General features: G+C 37.5%; 1 protein-coding gene across 2 annotated transcripts in view; it reads right to left on the reverse strand.

Annotated features, from left to right (window-relative positions):
• Positions 1-585: 585 nt before the first annotated feature.
• Positions 586-23,906, reverse strand: part of LOC139762504 (uncharacterized) — a 576,746-nt gene continuing 553,425 nt past the window's right edge. Inside the window, exons 6-16 of one of the 2 annotated variants that reach the window (XM_071687480.1) lie at positions 21,367-21,935; positions 20,292-20,364; positions 17,833-19,145; positions 17,392-17,530; positions 14,846-14,917; positions 9,774-9,929; positions 7,258-7,887; positions 6,448-6,621; positions 5,191-5,371; positions 2,632-2,837; positions 586-968 (exon numbers count right to left, since the gene is read on the reverse strand). In XM_071687480.1, the coding sequence (XP_071543581.1) occupies positions 2,653-2,837; positions 5,191-5,371; positions 6,448-6,621; positions 7,258-7,887; positions 9,774-9,929; positions 14,846-14,917; positions 17,392-17,530; positions 17,833-19,145; positions 20,292-20,364; positions 21,367-21,935 (3,492 nt within the window). In that variant the 3' untranslated portion in view covers positions 586-968; positions 2,632-2,652. Of the gene's footprint in view, positions 2,838-5,190; positions 5,372-6,447; positions 6,622-7,257; positions 7,888-9,773; positions 9,930-14,845; positions 14,918-17,391; positions 17,531-17,832; positions 19,146-20,291; positions 20,365-21,366; positions 21,936-23,906 lie in introns of both variants that reach the window. The other variant, XM_071687479.1, reaches the window with a different exon arrangement.

The raw sequence follows: 23,906 nt of genomic DNA on the forward strand, positions 1-23,906 counted from the left end.
AGTATAACCCAACATTCAAATATATTCTGTAGGCCTGTGTTATGTATGCTGTTCAGCAACCAATATCTTTCTTGTGAAAATGAACCATTTGCTTTAGATGATGAATGTTGCTTTAGTGTCTTTGTTAACCTTTTGGATGTATGACAGTTCCTCTTCAACAGTAAGTGTAGTTATGCCCCAAGTAACCTTAAAAGGTTGAGAGAGGCTTTTGGATATTGGTGTGAGCATTCGGGAAGTTAGAGGCATACATGGGATAAGAGTGAAATGTGTTGATGTGGGGGGGGCAGTATGCTTTCATTTGGGTGAATGAGAAGTTCTAAAGCAATGAAGGGAAATCGTATAGTATTTTGCAGGGCTTGACTGTGCATCATACATGAGAGAAAGGGTGCGTACAAATAAGGTGGTTTTTCATGTGTCCATGACTAAACTAAGACTGGGATCAGTTGTGTATAATAAAGTAATTGTTTTTAGTATTATTAAGGAATCCTAGCAAAAACATTTTATCCATACAAAAAATTTTGATTTTTGAACATTGGCCTGAAAATATGAAATATTGATATATTTACACAGGCTGTAAATTCAAAATACATACGTAATCTTTTATAATGAAAAATATTAAATACATAAATGGCACTTCAAAACTTTCTACACAAGGTGTGCTAAAGGAGTAATTAAAACTTTGCTAAAATGCTCATAAAATCAATTACAATTATTAAAACTACTGATATTAAGACATTTAAAAATCAGTAAAGATATTCTATAAAATCTCAACTAACAATTGAAATTAGTTATACAGAGAAGTTTGTTCACCTCGGTACAATGGTTTCACTATGTACACCGATTAAAAGGCATATAAAGAACATGGTATGGTAAATATTTTTGTGGTGGTAATTATGAATTACAAAATCAATATTTGTGTATGATACATTTTACAATTACACAGCATCTCAGTTGAATTTGTTTTATTCCTGAAAAAAAAAATCCAACAAAATTATTTATGAATTATTATACAATACAATGTGCATGAGAATTACCATTGCATGAAAGACCATGGGAATTGTTTTATTTGCTAAAATTAGAGATCATGTACTGGATACTATACATACAGTATTATTCCATGAAAATACTAAAACTGACCAATAACCATTTTTATTACCCAAGCCTGTGGAAGAAGTCAATTTTAGCATTTTAAAACATTTTATAAAAAAAATATTTTTTTTTAGCATCTTCCTTCATGTGGCCTACCCTCTATAATAATGTCCAGAAATAACTGGCAAAATCACAATGAATAAAATTAGTCTGCAATTTTCCCTACTTTGAGATGTTATAAAGCCTCATAAATCAAGGAAACACAACAAAATCTGCAGACCGTGTTGAACAAGGCACTTTTTAGCTATATGAAGTTTACTGAAGGATTTTGCACACTGCTTTAGCAACCAAACTGAGCAATGTCACCTGTTCTAAGTGAACTGAAAACAGTGAAAAATATAAAAAGTAGTTTATACCTAAGGAGTTCGTATGTTTGGCCAAAGCCAGTAACAGAAACAAAACTGATCATGGTAGTCCTTTCAGGGGCAACCATGACCAGATGTTCCATTATATGTGGACTGTAGGGTTGCTGCATGTAAATAGTTTATTTCAAAGACCATGTCCAATTAAACCCCATTTCCACAAACATACATAGGAGTAAAATTGGTACATACATTACAAGTAAAGCAACAGCAACACGAATTTAAAACTTCCCTATATACACGGTGATCACAAATACACGTACAAGTACATACATGTTTAAAAATGTTTTTGATTTCATATAATTTTGTTTGTACTTAAAGCATGAAGCAAATAAATGCCTATTATTGTAGAATATATAACAATGCTATTGAAAAATTTATTACACTTTGTCGCTGTCTCCCACATTAGTGAGGTAGCACAAGGAAACAGACGAAAGAATGGCCCGACCCACCCACATATATATACATACATGTCCACACATGCACATATACATACCTATACATTTCAACATATATGTAGATACACAGACATATACATATATACACATGTACATAATTCATTATTATTTATTTTATTTTGCTTTGTCGCTGTCTCCCGCGTTAGCAAGGTAGCGCAAGGAAACAGATGAAAGAATGGCCCAACCCAACCACACACACATGTATATACATACACGTCCGCACACGCAAATATACATACGTATACATCTCTACGTATACCTATATATACACACCCAGACATATACATATATACACATGTACATAATTCATACTGTCTGCCTTTATTCATTCCCATCGCCACCCCGCCACACATGCAATAACAACCCCCTTCCCCCTCATGTGCGCGAGGTAGCACTAGGAAAAGACAACAAAGGCCACATTCGTTCACACTCAGTCTCTAGCTGTCATGTAATAATGCACCAAAACCACAGCTCCCTTTCCACATCCAGGCCCCACAGAACTTTCCATGGTTTACCCCAGATGCTTCACATAATTCATATATACACATATACATAATTCAACTATTGAACAATATTTTTAAAATATATAATTTCAACATTTATTTATTGAATAATGAATAAATTTAGATATTCATTACTATTCCTAGTCACGGGGAACTTACCACAGATGCCATAAAATGTTGCTATTTTGAAGATGATGAACTGAAAGACTTTGGGTTTTGACTGAGGAAGGAGAACGAGCCAAAATTACCCAGGCGGCTCAACAATTTGGCATTCTCTTGACGAAGTTTTGTCCATTCATCACTGGAAAGTGTCGTTGCATCTCCACTCGAGTAACTTGAATTGTGAACCACAGACACCTGTAGGCCTAAAAATGTAAAATGATTAGGGTAAGGAGAGTATGAAAGAATGTTAAAGAATCCCCTTTTGGTGGGTGCACTCTGGACTAGGGGAATGTGATGCAGTTTGTTACATGAAATAGTATGCAATGTAATACTTGTAGTCCCAATATTAGGAAGTCTCAGATAGCAATATTATAAGTCTCAGATAGAAAATCAGACCATTTACAAGTATACAGTGTTGCAAGTTCTATCTATATCTATATCTCTGACACCTGTTCCCTCCTCAAGGGGGTGTAAAACCTGAGAAAAAAATTACAACATTGAAGGGATTGGATAAGACTACCAGAGTGCATAAAACATATTAATTGTAAAGAGAAATTGTTCTATTCTATTCCCATCACTTACAGCATATTTCCCATTTAACCCAAAAAATATAAAAACATGAAACCTTAAACATAAAATAAGTTTCTCATGAGACAGATATGAGTGCTGCAAGACATGCTAATATGCCATGTTACTGTGCAGGTAGATGTTTATTATTATTATCATTATTCTTCTATAACCCAAAGGAGCTCTTTTCTAGGGGCTCCTACAGATCTATTAAAGGTTGTGCTCCAGTCAGGAGCAGAGAAAAGCTAAACTCCCTAGCAATGAGAAATTCCTTATCAGCATTGTATTCTGATAGGAACTCTGTAATGCACAGCATGGGGCCTGAATGTTAAAGAATGAAGTATGGAGGCCACTGGACATATGTATATCCCTAACGTATGTTTTACTTGCATGAAATACAATAATGAATAACATAAAAGTACAGCAAAAAAATCCAAATATAATTCTAGAAATTTAAGAAATCCATAAAATCATCAAGACTGCACATCAATGTTTCTAAACGGGAACATACTAGGAATGATGCACATATGTACTGTCTGCACCATTTCTAACCTCAATCCAGGTATGAGCAAAAATCACATGAACAGTGCATTAGACTGCTATGATAACTTAGGAAACACATACATATCAAAGTTACTGTACTTTAGAAATTTACTCAATCCACAAAATATAATCAACAATGTTCTGGTCCTAAACATTCTTGACTTCTTATGTTGGGTCTATGTACTTATCTATATCTCGGATGCCCATTCCCTCTGGAATCTCCCTTAAGGGGAAGCCACGGCAAAAGACTCTCCATAACTGTTGAATTCCAGTGATGCTTCTTAGTCTTTACTGCCTCGCCCTTGACAGGCCAGTGGCTTAGGGGTTACTCATGTGCAGTGTTTTCAGAAGCTCCTACCTAATGTCACTACCTAATATTCCTAACTAATGTTACAACCTACTACTACCTAATGCTTCCAGCAAATGCCCCTTCCTACTACTTTCTCCCTAACTACCTAAAGCTTTTGTCTAACATTCCTACCTACCACTTCTATCTATTGCTCCTACCATTTTGCCAAAAGGCAGGGCTAGTGCAAAATGCTCTGCACGAAAATCTAGAGGTGTGAAGAATAAGTTGTGTGCATTAAGGGTTGTCAGGTGTTATTTGTGACGAGGAGAGATTGTATGTTTGTTGACAGAATACCAGCAGTCTATGAGTAGGTGAAGCAGAAAGAAAAGACAGCTAACTTGGTTAAAGGAGTGAAACTTCAAAACCACCGAAGTGCTGGCTCACTGAGCAGCTATCACAAACCCTTCCAATACCGATGTGGGTAGTTATGGTAATATACCTCCCTGGTAAGTGGCTGCCTACCAACTACTATCTGTGTATGGTACTGTAGAAATGACATGATAATAATTCACACCACAAAAAACAGAGCAGCCAGATGTAAATGTTTAGCGACCCAAAAACATTCAACATTGCCCAATGAGAAAAAAAAAAATCCTACCTCAACATGCTTTATATGCAAATTATATGCAACGACATTAACCCCTCCCATCCATGAACCTCCAAACAGAAATGAAAAGCTCACAGCTGCCTGACACTTCATCATCCTGTATTCACACATCACCTGCCAACCCCTGCAAGCACCATGCTGACAATATATATTCATACCATACAGACTCAATCAAACACTCCCTAACTGAATTTTGGACTCCATATTTCTAGACATCCTCCCATTTGAAACTATATTCTCCCAATCTTTTTTTATGAGTAATTTCTTTGAGGTATTTTTAAATGCAGCAAAGCTTGCACTTAAATTTGTAAATAACCAAAGCTAATGCACTGTGTTGCAATGCATGGTGTAATGAGGCTGCTTTAGACATGCATTTATACATACATTACAGAACAATGAAACAGTTTTAGAAACTAGTGGTCATCATCAATTACTGCACATCTACCATTACCTAGCTCCTTTTAGTGAACTAACATAGAAGCGAACTTACCTTCCACAGGTGTGCTGACAGTGTGATTCCGTTGACACCCATCCAGTTGAGTTTCTTCTGAAGTTTCATGCTCTTCAGCACTACTTTGATCTTCCATGATTAACAGCCCTTCACTGCTTTCATCCAACTCAGTCTCACCCTCAGACCTCTGGTGCAGACTCTCATGGTGTTGTGTACATGGCTTAGGAATGAAATAGCTGTATTGTTCAACCATATTTTACTGAGTTAGAACTGAAAAAAGTATTAAAATGACAAGGAGACCTTATTTATCCAGAGTAATAAATGCTAGAATTGTTCAGATTCGTAAAATTTCCAAATATGTGATAAATTTTGAAAACAAAAATACTTACCTTTGAAAATTATTGAATGGTTACTCATCAGATGTGTAAGATGACCCTGTACGTGTCAGCGAGGTAGCACAAGGAAACAGACAAAAGAATGGCCCATATATATTTATTATTTATTTCATTTCAATTTACTTTGACTCTATCTCCCACATTAGTGAGGTAGCGCAAGGAAACAGACGAAAGAATGGCCCAACCCACCCACATACACATGTATATACATATACGTCCACACAAGCAAATATACATACCTATACATCTCAACATATACATATATATACACACACAGACATATACATATATACACATGTACATAATTCATACTGTCTGCCTTTATTCATTTCCATCACCACCCCGCCACACATGAAATAACAACCCCTCCCCCCACATGTGCACAAGGTAGTGCTAGGAAAAGACAACAAAGGCCACAATTGTTCACATTCAGTCTCTAGCTGTCAAGTAATAATGCACCAAAACCACAGCTCCCTTTCCACATCCAGGCCCCACAGAACTTTCCATGGTTTACCCCAGATGCTTCACATGCTCTGGTTCAATATATATCCATGGAGATAGGCGACTTAGAGGGGAGGGAGCGGGGGCTGGAAATCCTCCCCTCTCATTTTTAATTTTCCGAAAGAAGGAACAGGGAAGGGGGCCAAGTGAGGATTTCCTTCAAAGGCTCAATCCTCTGTTCTATATATATGTATATATATATATATTGTAGCCTCATACAAGTGGAGTCTGGCAAAACCCACCCTACATAATCACCACCTTATTTACTTTTTCATTCACAGTTCTATTCTTCAGGCTTAATCATTCACACTGTATAGTTGAAAACAAATCCCACTGCTCTGAAAATCAGATGTAAAAAACATAGTGTTTGATTATATATCACTAACATTACACAACTAACCATTTTGGTAAAGATATCTCTGTTAATCAAAGCTGTGGTCTTGATCTTGTTGCAGGTTAAGAGGTGAAGGCATCCTGCTGAAGCTACCTCTCCAGCTTCTAGAGATAGGTTTGTAGAAACTGCACCATTGATGACTTCTCCCTCAGACACAGTGTAGCATGTTATGTCATGTCCCTGCAAATGGATTAATGGAGATAATTCAGCACAGAGATGCAGTACTGTTTCATACTTCAGGAATCTCATTCATCACTGCAAAAATCAACAAGAGCCATCTACAGTGAGCCAAGTTCTTCAGGTCTGAATATAACTGTAAAATGTAAAAAAAAAGTCATAATCTTATGCATGACTTTCATTATGTGCTCTCTTTTCAGCATGCCATTCACCAGGATTCTCTTACTTCAAATGCTACCTTATTCCAAACATACCACATCTGCCACTTCATCATTTAACAAATTTAACTTCTTCAAAACATTCTTTCCATCTATTTTTTTTCCACTTCTTCACCCATTACCATTTCCCCAGCTACACTCTCCACTTTCATTCCTATGAGTTTTTGTTCTTTCACCATTCACCTTCCAATTGATGTCATTTTCTTTTGAATTCGTCAATGATCTCTCATTTGCCCTCTTTTTAAGCACTCAAAAATTTTCTGTGACCTTCCACTTTTACCTTAACTTGCAATTTTCATCTCACTCCTCACTACTCTTTCTCATACACCCACATCCCACCTTCTACATGTAACACACCTGACTCGCACATATGAGTACCACTACCCTAAACACATTCCATTCCTCTGTGTATAATACAAACCTCCACTGATGAGGATACAGTAACATCAGATGATGACTGACAGATGACTGATGGTGTCTCTGGGGTAAAAATGTCTCTGCCATCTTCATGATTCACTTGAGTCCCCATATCTTCTCTATATCCAAGCATTCTATCTGGTATATCTGCCTGAATGGCCTGGTCTTGCAGCTTTGGAGAGGATCTTTCCTTTGAGTCTTGAGATAATGTGGTTATGTCTGGGAGTACAGGGAGAGGCATTAATACAGATTCTGGATGGACAGGTGATAAAACAGAGGGTGTAGGAGTCTTGGGGATGTCTAGCACCTCTTCAGGTACATGTTGTGGTAATGGGGATTGTACGGGAGTATCAACATGCACAACAGTTCTCCCAGAGTGTAGAGGTGATTCTGTGGGAGTGTATTCTGGAGTAGCAGTTTTCTTCAGTTTAATTGGTGAGGAAGGTGGTGTTTCAGAAGGGGTCAGTGGCTTCTCCATGTCCACTGCAACTGAACTGGGCGGAGGTGATGAAGGTGGTGTTGCAATAACTTCTTGTCTGTTTTCTTCATCCTCCTCCACAGAAATTTGAGGAGTGAGCAGTCTTCCTGTCGACTCCACTTTTTCTGGTGGTGGGGATGGAGACGGTGTTCTATCCTGGAGGTGAATAATGCCATTGGAATAATTTCATAACCATACAGTATGCTGAATATATTTTCTACATTACTGATATTCTAGATTCTTATGTACTATACCATACTTTCCTTTTTATGTTGCACCTTTATATGAGCTGCAGGGCTGATTTTTAGGGATTTTTTTCATTTTTGTAAATATATACATTGCATCTCTATATAAGTTGCATCTCTTTGATCTGCTGTGTTACATGTATTTTTATTATCAATTCATGCATATTTACTGTTTTTGTTGTTTCACATTAAAATAAATAAAGAACCATAACATGTTTATATATATTCCCTTTCCTTCAGAGTTTGATTATGCCCTATAATGGAATGTGAAGATACTGCTGTATTGCATGAGTTTTATATATGTATTTTTGTGGTGCACAGATTCATGAGAAACCTCAAATGTATGAGTCACCCTTACCTTTGATATACAGCTGAAAAGAAATCATTTACTATCATATGTAAAACAACTCAATATTACTGCATTTTGTGCATGTCTGCTATCTTTCACATGTAAATGGCACATTAATCAATACATGAATGAAATTAAATTTGCCTTAAAAGCTTTTTCTTTTTTTGCTCAGAAAGTTAATCTATTCATCCAATGAGTTTTGTACATAGCACTTCTAGCTGAATATTGAATTATTATAAATGCCCAGTTTTTGTTAGCAAACTGAATGACACTTTGTAATTCTTATTCCCTTTAAGCTGCACAGCTGCATAACACTCCATCAAGTAACAGACTTATCTAACAATTAGCTACGCACACCACGAGTGACACCAACATTTTTAGTCTTGAAAGGTTCATTCAAAAACATTCTCAGAATGCTAAGGCTGCACAGTAATAGAAAAAAAAGAAAATCAAAGTATCAATTTTGCTCCATATTCATCAGACTAAAACTGACATCTCTCCTCAAGCTGGGAACCAAGGACATGGCAGTGGATCACATGCACATTGCTGTGGTACTGGTGTACATAAAATTTTTTCTGCTTATGGATGGAAAATATTTGAGGGAACAATGTTTGCAAGACTTGTGGTAACAGATCAAGCTTCAAGCTTGTACTTTGTTCATCCAAATTATCAATTATACTGTAATAAATATACAATGAAGCATTAATTAAAGCATCCAAGTGCTAAAATCTGGGTGTCCTGTTTAGACATGGTTGCTCTGTCTATATAAGGGATTGATTTGTCCTTGTATGGAGTACTGCTCATATCTAGGGTGGTTCTAGCTCTGTATCCTTACTTGAACCCCTTGCCCTCACCACAATGCTGGTTCACTTTCCCTCTTTTATAGGTATTACTTTGGTGTTTGCTCCCAAGAGCTGGCTGCTTGTGTGCCCCTACCACTACGAGACCATGCAATACTCGGCAAGCTGCTGCATCACATGATTATTGTGTGGCCGTCAGCAACTCAAGGGTGGGCCGTTTGATACATGCTTCTTTCCCTACAAGTTGATGTTTTGGAACTCTCTACCTTCTCATGTCTTTCCCAATATATATGACCTGGCACATTTCAAAAGACAGGTCTTTCACTTCCTCAAAAATTCATAAATAATTTCCCTTGTCTTCTCTTTTTCTGCTACATAATTCTCTTTTTATATCACTTAAGGCCCAGCCTTAATGTGGACTTTTGTCCATGACTGGAGCCTTCAACATAAAAATCTATCCAAACATAAGTTTCACGGTGCTTCCTGTTATGACCAGAAAGAGTTATGAAAGAAATTACGGTGGACAATCCCTACATCAAAACATAATTAATAAACAAGTATCACCTTTAAAGTTGCAAAAAAAAAACTGCTTGGGAAAAAATAGCATCTCATGAAAATGAAAATGTGGTATATTGTCTACACACAGACCTGTTGTGGAATATTTGATTCAGGTTCGAGTTCTTGCTGGGTGGACGAGGAAGATTCCACATCTGAAGAGAAGCTTGATTCATATCTACTTTGGATGTGAAACGATGGTGAGGCTCCTCCAGAGACATTTGTTGGTGCTTTTGGTTCATCACTGACCTGTAACATAAAGACTTTGAGTAATAGATGCACTACATATTTTACTCAAATTAATGGAAACTTTGAATAGGAGGTTCACTTCATATTTTACTTTTTTCTTCCTTTTGGTAAATTATGCATCTACCATTCTCTCTACTAGCTGTTTATCACTGAACTTGAATATACTATTCAACCTCCTGAAATGTAAGACCTTTGTTATAACTCACATACACTGTTCATCCATGTGGTTACATTACCAAAGTTTGCCTTCTCTATATGGTTTGTCTAGTGATTAACTCATCTATGTTTCCAACAGTTACCAGGTTTATATCCAACCTAATCTTTAGTAAGGATTTTCTAACATATCTATATTCAACCTAACCTTTAGTAAGGATTTTCTAACATAGGTCTTTCCCAAGATTACTCAACATAACATTATATGCCCTTGTCTACATATAAAGTATAGAAACGTTCTCCCAATATGAATTTCACTCAATCTTTATTTCAACTTGGATATGTTTCAGTACTATTCATGGCTAGATGATGTTTCATAGTTCATGTGCTCACCTCTCTTATCCCATTAACAGATCTTTCTGATCCTTTCCCAAGAGTATTTAATGCATTTTTTTTTTTTTTTTTACTTTACAAAGCCATAATACTTAAAAGGGTCAAAATTCACCCTTCTTATGTGGGCTATAGCAGAGCAAGACTAGCAGATGAAAGGAAAGTTTTGGTTCAAAATCAAAAGTAAAACAGATTAGCAAGCACAGATTTTAATTCCAGGGAATATTCATTCAAGACACTAGATGAGGGGTGCTGTCTGGTCCATTTGCCTTGCTATTAAGTCTACAGACAGCAGTAATGTTTGGACTGCATGAAAAGGGGTGTAAAAGAAGCATAGTGTTGGTGAGGGCTGTATCAAGGGTGAAGGAATAATAAAGAGTTGTTCAGAGTAAAGTTAGAAGAGAATAAAGAGAACCAAAAGGGACTGTTAGATTTTGATAAATAATGTTTTTTCTAAAGATCAAAAAGAACTATCATCATAAAGAGAAGACTCCAACCATATTGGGTAATTACATACCACATACATGTAACACTGACTTCCCACACTAGAAACATCAACAAACTAAATATCCTTAGAAAACTTACTAACACCAGTTCTGAACAGGAAAAAAGAGTTCCTTAGTATCCTCTACCAACACTTCCTCCACTCTAAACTTTACCTCACCTGTCTGGTCATCCACCCTATCAAAATCAAGCATCATAAAGCTGCAAACCACACAAAACAGGGTACTGAGAACAATAACTGGTTAACTAGTGAACCAAAAAATTCAACAACTGCACAATGAAATAAAAAATATACAAATACAATCTCATTTCAACATGTTTAGCATTCAGTTCTTTGCAGCATCACTACACCCTTCCTACCCAAACCACTCCATAACTTATCACCAACCTCCAGCTTATATTTACACATCCCCTTTCCCCAACAGTCATGACAATGATGAAACATATACATAACACAATGGCTCAATAAGCAATAGACAATCGCACTCCTAATCCAATCTTAAACTCCATTGCACCATTCATACATCTTTCTGAAAGTACATTTGCCAGGCATGTTTGAGTTGCACCCTTTCACCTGAACTGTGGATCCCTGTCATCTCTCTAAAATTACAAATACCAATTCAACATATCAACAGATCCCTCATGTCCAAGATGAAAACTTCCATGCTATAAAGACAGCATACTTACTCCCCAGCTGTCATGCCCTCACCTTACACAGACATATTCACATCACCACACTTCTTGACCCATAGTCACATTAAGTGATGAGGAAAGTTTCCTGAGTATTGTGGAAGCCCTATAGAAGAGGATCCTGGGCCAGGAAGGGCCTTTCACCCTCCTGCATGTTCAGGCCCCGATCACACAAAATCTTTTTCACTCCATCTTTCCACCTCCAATTTGGTCTCCCACTTCTCCTCGTTCTCTCCATCTCCGACACATATATCCTCTTGGTCAATCTTTCCTCACTCATTCTCTCCATGTGCCCAAACCATTTCAAAACACCCTCTTCTGCTCTCTCAACCACGCTCTTTTTATTTCCACACATCTCTCTTACCCTTACATTACTTACTCGATCAAACCACCTCACACCACACATTGTCCTCAAACATCTCATTTCCAGCACATCCACCATCCTGCGCACAACTCTATCCATAGCCCACGCTATTTTTTTTTTTTTTTTGCTTTGTCGCTGTCTCCCGCGTTTGCGAGGTAGCGCAAGGAAACAGATGAAAGAAATGGCCCATATACATACACGTCCACACACGCAAATATACATACCTATACATCTCAATGTACACATATATATACACACACAGACACATACATATATACCCATGCACACAATTCACACTGTCTGCCTTTATTCATTCCCATCGCCACCTCGCTACACATGGAATACCATCCCCCTCCCCCCTCATGTGTGCGAGGAAGCGCTAGGAAAAGACAACAAAGGCCCCATTCGTTCACACTTAGTCTCTAGCTGTCATGCAATACTGCCCGAAACCACAGCTCCCTTTCCACATCCAGGCCCCACACAACTTTCCATGGTTTACCCCAGACGCTTCACATGCCCTGATTCAATCCACTGACAGCACGTCAACCCTGGTATACCACATCGATCCAATTCACTCTATTCCTTGCATATATATATATATATATATATATATATATATATATATATATATATATATATATATATATATATATATATATATCTTTCTTTCTTTCAAACTATTCGCCATTTCCCGCGTTAGCGAGGTAGCGTTAGGAACAGAGGACTGGGCCTTTTTTGGAATATCCTCACCTGGCCCCCTCTGTTCCTTCTTTTGGAAAATTAAAAAAAAAACGAGAGGGGAGGATTTCCAGCCCCCCGCTCCCTCCCCTTTTAGTCGCCTTCTACGACACGCAGGGAATACGTGGGAAGTATTCTTAATCCCCTATCCCCAGGGAAAATATATATATATATATATATATATATATATATATATATATATATATATATATATATATATATATATATATATATATTTTTTTTTGCTTTGTTGCTGTCTCCCGCGCTTGCGAGGTAGCACAAGGAAACAGACGAAAGAAATGGCCCAACCCACCCCCATACACATGTATATACATACATCCACACATGCAAATATACATACCTACACAGCTTTCCATGGTTTACCCCAGACGCTTCACATGCCCTGGTTCAATCCAATGACAGTACGTCGACCCCGGTATACCACATCGTTCCAATTCACTCTATTCCTTGCACGCCTTCACCCTCCTGTATGTTCAGGCCCCGATCACTCAAAATCTTTTTCACTCCATCTTTCCACCTCCAATTTGGTTTCCCACTTCTCCTCGTTCCCTCCACCTCTGACACATATATCCTCTTGGTCAATCTTTCCTCACTCATTCTCTCCATGTGACCAAACCATTTCAAAACATCCTCTTCTGTTCTCTCAACCACACTCTTTTTATTACCACACATCTCTCTTACTCTATTATTACTTACTCGATCAAACCACCTCACACCATATATTGTCCTCAAACATCTCATTTCCAGCACATCCACCCTCCTCCATATAACTCTATCTATAGCCTACGCCTCGCAACCATATAACATTGTTGGGACCACTATTCCTTCAAACATACCCATTTTTGCTTTCCGAGATAATATTCTCAACTTCCACACATTCTTCAATGCTCCCAGAACTTTCGCCCCCTCCCCCACCCTATGATTCACTTCCGCTTCCATGGTTCCATATATATATATATATATATAACCTTACCTTAATCTACATAACCTTACTTTCCTGCTTCGGGGGCTCCAGCAAAGCCCAGGAAGCCAGCCACAATCATCGAGCAGAACCACAAGCTACAAGAGTGGTGATGTGTTTATGTCTTTGTAAGCTGCCGAGCACAGAACAACTGGAGAGTAGGTGTTCTGTGTTCCATGTTTAGAATTTTGTTCTGTACCAGGAGTCCACATTCTTAAAAACTGCATTTTCTCCCATAATTAGGTGAAATTTGCACTTGTAGTAGTTGGTAGGCAGCCAATGACAAGGGAGGTATTACCAGTACTACCCATCTGGTATCAGAAGGGTTAGTGATGGCTGCCAAGTGGACCAGCACTTTAGTGGTTGTCAAGTTGCACTCTTTTGACCCAGATAGCTGTCTTTTCTTTCTACCTCACCCACACACTGACACTTGACAAGACTAACTCACACAGCTAATTCTTTGTAACTCTAGATTTTCCTGTGGTGAGCACTATGTGCCAGCCCTGCCTTTTGGCAAAATGGTACGAGCAATATATACAAGAAATAGGTAGGAACTTTTAGGCAGGAGCATTAGGGAGAAACATTTTTAAAAATTAGCAGGAGCAAATACTGCCCTAGATTTGCCCTCTGCCAGTAGCCTGTTAAGGGTGAGGTACTAAAGACTAAGATGTGTCACTGAAATTCATTAGTTATGGAGACTATTGCCATGGAAACAGGTGTCAGAGATATAGACAGAATAGAGATACAGAACTCAAGTGCTCTGAAAGGCTTCACCATACTACAGTGACATTCTTTACGAGTTGTTGAAAATAACTGGCAGTAACATCAAAATGAACTTTTGTAAATTAAAACTTTTGCATAGAGCCACAACACCATACTACAATGAGACTACAAATGAAACAACATATCAAATGAAGATTACTAATGCATAATTATAAATTTCAAAAGAATACTGGAGAAATTAGAAGTATTGACATGGGATTCTTTTCACTGTAAGAGAGGAAAAATCATTTAAAAACCTAAAAAAAATTCCCTTCCATAACAGTTACATTTGTTTTTAACACACTTGGTATTCTTAAACTGCCAGACTCCTACCTGTGTAAGTGCAGCATCAAGTCTCTCACACACCAGACTTCCCAAGATTGCTCGAACAGCTGCCATGACTTTCTGAGGAGAGAGTAAAATCAAGTATTATTCATTTCAAAGAAAACATATGATGTTAGTTAGTTGTACAGAAAAAATCATGTGCAACTTTTGCCCTCGAAAAAATAAAAATAATCTGAATACATTCAGTATCAAGGTCAGAGGAATATATATTTACAGGAGTCTTGGAGGAAGGTGGCATTTGAGTTTGTAAGTACATACTTGTGTATAGGTCGAGTTTAAAACCAAATTTTTAAGCAAAATATCAGGGGTTCAACCTATACATGGATACTAGTTTCGTTAGCTTGAAAAATATTTACCAGTTACTGCTAGTAAATGATGGAAACATAAAATATGTACCAATTAGTACTCAAAAGTACTGTAACACTGTATTATATACTTGTCATACTTCTGAAAAATAAGAAGCAAGACAATAAGAGAATAAAGACACTTTCAACATGGGGTAATATTGAAGGCTGCTTAGGAAGCCTGATGCAAAGGCAAAGCCTCCGCAACCAGGGCTCTGCTGTATCAGCCGGACAGTATGTTTTTTTCGAATCATTTTCAGTTAAAAAACTGTTACATAACAAGTATATTTTGCCTTAACTGTGCTTAAATGAATATATTCTCAGAAATTAGTAATTTTACTGAAATGTGTATTTCAATATAAAATACATGACAAAAACAAAAGACTTTACTTAACCTTCTGATGTTCAAGAGATGTTACTGTTTTTTGTTTTTGGTTAAAAAACTTTTATATTACAATGATATTCTACTCATACTGTGCTTGATACAATAAATTCACGGAAATGTAACATGTTTGCTGAAATGATGTACGTATTACAGTGGAAAGTGGGATAATACTGTGATGAAAACAATCGACTTTCACTTATTTCATTGTTCAAGAGATGTTACCATAATTGCTTTTTGAACAATTTTGTTAAAAAATATAATAATGGTAAACAATTTGCCTTTGGTGTTTGGTGTTTCAGGTTCAGTGAACCTCAGTTTATATGAAGTAGAGTGTCTTTCAGTGAGGATATTCTGAAATGAGTTTAAAATTCACTTATTTCATTTATTATATTTGACCACTGTTTCCCATTCTATATGCCATAATGTATGGTGCTTTATTACCCTAATCTGTTGTTTCATTATCCTAAAAAACTTGTGTCAACCTATACATGAGGCATAAAATAAATCAATGATTTCTTGGCCATAAATCAAGAGTCGACTTATACAAGTTGACTTATATGCGAGTATATATGGTATGTACAATTCAACATACTGTCACCCTGAAGCTTACATCTTGTATGAGTTTTCTTTGTAAGTATTTTACCCTTTGCTGCGACTTTTAGGTAAAGGGGAGCTCTGATCAACGTTTGGGATTGGAAAGTAAAACTCTTGGTGCTGTGAAGGAAATGGCTGATAATTATTTGGAGAATAGACATATTTTTGTACACAGACAACTGGTACATGAATCCCTTACGTGTATCAGCGCTTGACAGAAAATTACACTGAGGCATGTGGCAAAATTTGGCTGAGCAGCATAAATATTCCCAGATTCAAAGGATGTATCCCCTAGCACGGTGAGTGTAAATTATATAAATCAAAGGAAATTTTAACCGTGTATTGCCATTACAAGTACGATGCACCATATACACAGGAAAGATGGTAGACTGTAGAAAAGAGGACAACAGAGCACAGGCAAATATAAGGAGACCAGATGCAGTGCCAGACTATATTGCAATGACTGTTTGGAAGACAAGTAGGAAGTACAAACATGGTCTGTGGCATGCATGCATAAATCCATCAAATGGTATAAAGAATTCCCCAATGATAGAGGACATTGAAGTGCAATGTTGTTACCAAGGTGGTGTTACATTAAGCCCATGTGTATATAAGAATACATTGTTTTTCCTCGATTGCGATATTTAATTCAACCCCTTTCACTAAGGAAACCTATTTTCATCACTTGAAATGACCTCTTCTAGGAATACTTCCCCACACTTACAGTGGAGGAGGCCTATTCTATTTACATTTCATCTATTTATACTAGTGGTCTCTAACCATACCTACTGTTTGCAGCTTCCATTTCTTCACATACAACAACTAACCCTGCTGATTTATTTCAAATAACAAAATACAAGTGTACTCTGTTAGAATACGACATAAAAACACTGACACACTCCGGTTTAGTTTACTGTGTGATGTGGATAAAAGGATGCATTCAGAGACCATGTGAACTGGATTACTAGGAAGAACTAGTAGAGTATCTGATGGTGTCTGGTACACAGATCCTTCAATTTTTCATGACAAGGCTGCACAAAAGGTTAAACATCATAACTGGGAGGTTGCCAATGTCTGAAGGGATGCATATGGAATTTCAAATTAAGCTGCATCTGTGCACACCCTCGTTTTATTCAATATTTAATCTTCCATATATCATACTTCTCTTAAAATCTTTACTGATTTAGGAGATCAAGTATAACTATACCTACCTGGACATCTTGATCATCTCCACTGGTATTTTGGTCATCTTCCTGAGCATCTTCTGTCCAAAAGTCTCCCTGGTTCTCTGAGTCGACAATAGTTGGTGTCTGCTCTACTTGTACTAGCTCCCTTAGGCGTTCCTCTAGCCTGCAATGTAATCACTCACTAATTCAGGAAATCTGAAACAGATCTACTTTCATGTGCATATGTTTCATTTAGGCACAAAACATCTTTTTCACAACTGCCTAGATACGTAAAACAATCTTATCAGTATATACAAATAGATATAAGGATATACAAGGAGATTCTGCAAAAAATAAATAAATTTTTCTTTAATCACAAATAAAGTGTTTGGATATGACTGAAATGAACTTGATCCTCAAGGAAAAATATAGAATGAACGACAATCAACTGATTTTTGACAAGAATATTAACTGGATTACATTAACCTCTTCAAAATCCGCAGCCGCAGATCATGTTGATGCAATCTTTCTTCAGCTTCTTGTAGCATCTCTCTAGTATACTCGACAGTGTCTTCATATCTGTAATTTTCTACAGCCACCTCTTCCCACCTCATCTGAGGCATATATCCAGGTAAACTCTCCTCCCTTTCTGCATTCTCACTATCTTCTTCAACATGTTTACTAGCTGGGTCTTGGTGTCTGACAGATTCACCTTTCTTGTTGTTGTAATCTATTAAATAGACAATATTTGGCTCAACAGTTTCCCTTTCCTCTGCCTTATGTTGTTTATCATTGTGAATCTTTTTGTAGTTTTCTTCTTCACTCTCTCCTCTATCATCACTAGCAACAGCACCATGAGCAGGTTCCTGCTCATAACTATCATTTTGTGATTGACTGTGGCCGTTTCCTTTGCCATCCATATTAATTTCTGCAGCAAGGCCAGCATCACAAGATGGAGATGGTGGTTCTTCAACATCTGCCATGTAATCATTCCTACCCACTGTTGTACCAGGCACTTTCTCACCCACTCCTTCATCAGACCTGCAGGTCTCATCATCAGATAGATTATTCTCAGTCTTACCACCTTTACTTGATAAGGAGGATTCTTCTGCAATGCTACTCTCATGAACCACTTCAACAATCTTGTGCTTCTGTGAATGTTTAGGTAGAGGCTCCCTCGGAGAGATAGAAATTCCAGGGAGAGTTTCTGTGATGTTCTCTCTCGGAATGTGAACACTTGCCTGAGTTGAAATTTGGAGTTTAAGCTTTGGGTCTTCAACTGTTTTCTCTGTTTTGACCACCAATGATGGCAATTCAGATGCAGCTACCAAATTATCTGCCTTGTTTTTTTCTGAAGTATCTGGACAGGAGTGTTCAGGACTATCATCCTTTACTTTACTCTTATGGGATGGTGACTCTTCCCTTTTACAATTGGTGGTGCGAACTTTTCTATGATTTTTGTCACGTCTTCCACTCTTTCTTACACAATTTTGAAGAGGCCCTAGAGGAGAACTTGGTTCTCTTTTTATCTGGGAATGCATGAACAGTGGCGGAGGATGAATTAATTGTTGGGTTGAAGCTTGGGGTAAAGGGTTGGTAGGACGGTAAGCTGAAGGATAAGTTGTAGAATGAGGTAAAGGGTGAGCTGAAGGATGGGAGGGAGGGTGTCTTGGCCTCAGATCCTGGTCAGAGGAAGATGGTCTGACCGATGTGATGGGGTCAGGGGGCCAAAGTGGGTAGCAGCTGGTCATCGGCAAGATGGGTGGTGGTGATGCACCTTTCCCCTCATTGTGCTCTGTCTACAAACATAAGGAAAATATTATGAATAACAGAAAAGCCCCACTTTCTACATGACAGACAATATAAATTTTCAAAACAATGGGGTATAAGAATATGTGAATGCAGGGTTAAAAATTATCAAAATCACTGGGTATCAACTTGCAAAGTGCAGGAGGTACAGTTTATGGAGAGTAAAAATGAGTCGATTCAGATCACAATAGACAGAAGGAAACATCAAAAACACAAGGGCAGGAACCCCAATCTACAACTCTCTCAATAAATCTGTGGATCAATAGATTTCTTACCATGGGAAAAATGCTACAAAATACTTCCACAATCTTTATTCAGAAATTTGTTATAAGACTAGATATATTATTTATTTCACATCTATCTATTATACTTTGTCGCTGTCTCCCGTGTTAGCGAGGTAGCACAAGGAAACAGACGAAAGAATGGGCCAACCCACCCACATACACATGCATATACATACACACATATACTACAGAAAAACCCCTAATACAAGATGTTTCACTGAACTCTGTAAAAAGGTCCATGCCCACTACTGCTGTGCTGTTTCATGCATGTATCTGCAATTTGAATGCACTGTTCTGTGGTCTGCTGTACTGAATTAAGCAAGAGTAAGGCAAATGCATAGTGTGTATTTGAGCTTCTGGGAGAGGACTTCATGTGTGTAAGTAAGTGTATGCCCTAGCTCCTGCAGCAAGTCTCTGTGTAGGAAAGGTATATGAATTGCAATTCCATTCATATTTGTTTAAGCATGAAATCATAAGAATATTAATTCTGGAGGACTCAATTATGCCCCTATTTCTCTCTCTATCCAATTAATTATAATCATACAACCCCAGATTCCATTTTACATAGCTCTTGAAGTTTTGAGATGCACTACATTCAGTAGTAGGGAAATGATGGATTTCTTTGATGAGAAAAATTCTTTGACAAAATTGCATTTCTTTTTGTCCAATGAAAATAAGATGATTGGCTGTGGACAAGTAAAAGAATCCCTTAATATCTTCCGTTAACAATTCATTCACATAAACCTAAACTATGCTTCACCAACTAAGTTATCCACACAGTCAAAAGAAGATACTATTTGCTTTAAGAAGACATGCAGTATCATGAATTTCAATAAGACATTTGGCACTCACCGCAGCATTTCTGCAAGCTTTACTGATGAAATGGTCCACTCGCCGTGAGATGATATATTTTTCTTCATCAAACCTGGTAATAAACAGAAATAATCAGGATGTGAGATGGGGGGGACCTGTACGTATATAGAAGTAATGCTCAGAGTTAGATGTTCTTATAAAGCATATCTTTTTCATTCTATGAAAATCAGTTCTGTTCTTCATTACATCTAGGAAACTGCTAGTTTTACTCAAAGATTTTGACAAATGTATGAAGGCAACTAATAAGAAGTGGAGCTCTGGTGAATGATTATTACTACAATGTGCAAATATTTTCTCTTTTGACATTCTTTATGTAACAGCATGGTCTGAATATAGGAAGAGCTATGGACAATATGGGGAGACATATACATAAAGGAACAAGATAGTGGTATGGAATGATTTTTTTTACATTTGGAAATGATAAATGTAATGTAGATTTGCAAGTTTGATGATTCACTAGATGATGATTATAGGAATCATTTATCAAAGGGATATTTTATATACTATTCCAGTACATAATATCATATACATGTGATGTTATTCTTATATGTTTCCAGAACCAAATTGCTTGTATCTAATCAGTGCAATATTTGTATGAATGGTCTGATGAGTGATATATTCAACCACAAGTGTTAAATCATAATTGACATTTAAATAAGAATGCAAAAGCATTCTAATGCAAATTCTTTTGTTTCAGCAAATTTCCAAAGCATTCAAGTGAAGGAAAACCATCAGTAGTTACATGAAGACTTCAAGTCATGCAATAGTGTGTCTGTTATTGGTAACAGTGAAACCACAGAAATGTGATGTGAATTCAGGCTATCCAAAGGAAAAGTAACACAGGTGGACATTGTCATGATGCAGGAACATGGCACAAACAGGAGAGATGTAGTTATGCACTTGTGTCTTTCAAGACTTCAGGGACTGAAAGCATTCTGAAGCTAGGTACAATATGAATCTTTTGCTTGTCACTTAGTTATCATATTCATTCAAAAATATGTATGTTTTGGAATAATTTTGATTTTGCTCAGGAGACTGTGTGGAGTGAACTTACGTGCCGCTAGAAAGGCCCTGAATGATGGATGATAAGCGTGATGGTGGTGCATCTAGCTGGTCACTCAAACCCTTCAGTTCATCACGCACACCTGCAAGCCACTTTGGAACATTCTCTAATTCTTCCATGCTCATTCCAGGAACCGAAATGCCTTCAGCTGGATCAGCACGAGGCGCAAGATATGTTGAATTAGTACCTTCTGATGTCTCTCTTATCTTAGATGCTTCACCACCTTCATCCCCAGAGGGTAAAACCGGTGGTTGATCCGCAGGTGAGGTTGGCGATAAGGAAGTGGGAGGGGAAATGGTCATGGCTTTGGGTGGAGATGAGGCAGAGACATTGACAGGAATTCTGGGAGGTGAAAGTGAGGAAGCCCTTGGTGATGAGGCCTTTAGTGGTAGAGACCTAGGTGATGGTTTTGCTGACGTTGTTGCTGTGGCAAAAGAACATGAATGCTTCAGAGGTTTTGTTGCCTGAACTTTTCCTTCAGCCCTACTGATTTGTCTTGGTTTGCCGGCTTTTTGATCAGGGTCTGGACGTAGTGGGCAGCTGGGACACCGTCGCCATGGCTGTGGCAGGGGAAGACAGGGAGATTAGGTTTTATTATGACTGTACTAAATTGCTAAGAAAAGGTAAATCTGATACAAAACACCAATACATTAAGTCTCCTTGTTTAACTTTGAGACTGAAGGTTTTAGGGGTTAGTTTCCCATCTGTCGTTTTGCAATTGAAAATTCCAGGTTTACAACCTAACCTAATATTACAAATTTCCTACAGATAATAGCACTACACTAATACATCAATGAGAAACAAATTGTAAAAAAAACAAATTGTAACACTTGACTCTGTTGTAATGGAGAGCAGAGGTAAGACAAGATCTGAAGAGATCTGATTAAGGAAACTATAAACTACAAAGAATTCAACAAATTCTTTGGTAGCACAAGGAAGGAACCGGGGGGGGGGGGGGTTACTGTGGTGAGATTCGTAAATTTTGGTCTGTTACACACTGCATATCATTATTTTGCTGAAAATCACATTTTCTCTAAACTTGAAGCTGACAAGCAACAAAATGAAAATTAGTGTATGTTCCACTGTATCAGCCATTCTCCCTCAAATGCATTGTCATACCCAATGCATACAATAACACTTGCCTAACAAATGAGTTAAAAGCTCTGAGAATAATAAGCACAGGGAAAGGAGGCCAGAAAAACCAGAACAAAAAGGGGACTAAACTACTTTCTCTTTTGCCCACACATAAAGTTGGGTGTGCATAATACATACACACACACACACATACACATATATATATATATATATTGTTTTTTCATAATACACCTGATCATCGTCTCCCACGTTGGCGACGTAGCGCCTGGAAACAAAGGAAGATCCACACACACACACACACACACATATATATATATATATATATATATATATATATATATATATATATATATATATATATATATGAACAATGAAGAAATGAGTTTTTGATTCCTCTGGACACCTATCATTCACCCCTATTTACAATGCCCATTTGTCATCCTTCACCCTTATCTACAATCACCCACCCCTTCTTACATAGCCCTTTATCCTATCATTCACCCCTGTTTACATTGCCCCATATACTGTTGTCAACACCTTGTTTACATTGTCCCATGTACCATCATTCACCCATATTTACACTGCCCCTTATATCTTTATTCATCTCTGTTTACACTGCCCCATACACTATCATTCACCTCTATTTACACTACACCATATATTGTTGTTCACATCCTTATTTACACTGGCCAATATACCACCATTCTTCCCTAGGTACTGCCATTCATCCCTATTGACAATGCTTCATGAGAGAATGTGTGACCTCACAATATAATAATCATTTGCCAGCTGACATAGCTTATGAGGGGAAAGTAAGACTTACAGATTAATTTGTGTTCACACAAACACATGACGTACATAAACAGACAAATCCATATATAGAAACACGTACAAGTGGCCAGACACGGAAAGACAACACAAACACAGTCAGGTAAACAAACACAGACAGTGGCAGAAACTCGCAATCAAAATGCACTTGAAAGTCACACACAAACACAGAACACCCCGATATACGAACAAAGACATACATGCTCACATTAACAAACAGGTAAAGCTGCACAAGCGAAGAAATTAAAACAAATAATAATCATTTACTATCAGCCAATCAGTGGAGAGTAATCCTGTGACGTCACAGCGTACTTCCACCCATTGTATCTCCCTTGCATTCTTCTGTGTGTTTATAGGAATACAGTTTCCGCCCAGTTGTCATTCATTATGTAAATCCGATTGTTGTGGAAAAGACTGGACACGAATATATCTATTGTTTTTTTTATGAAGATCGGTGAAAATTAGCACAAAATACGGTGATATTAAATGGCGAGTTATGCTTTTGACAAGTATAGGGCGTATTGAAGAAAAAGGGTATTTAATTTACCATCTCATATTATTGTTCTTATATTTTCAAAGGCAATGTCACACTTACATGCTATTTCTTT

The sequence above is a fragment of the Panulirus ornatus genome, chromosome 43, assembly GCF_036320965.1.
Source record: "Panulirus ornatus isolate Po-2019 chromosome 43, ASM3632096v1, whole genome shotgun sequence".
Taxonomy (NCBI): Eukaryota; Metazoa; Arthropoda; class Malacostraca; order Decapoda; family Palinuridae; genus Panulirus; species Panulirus ornatus.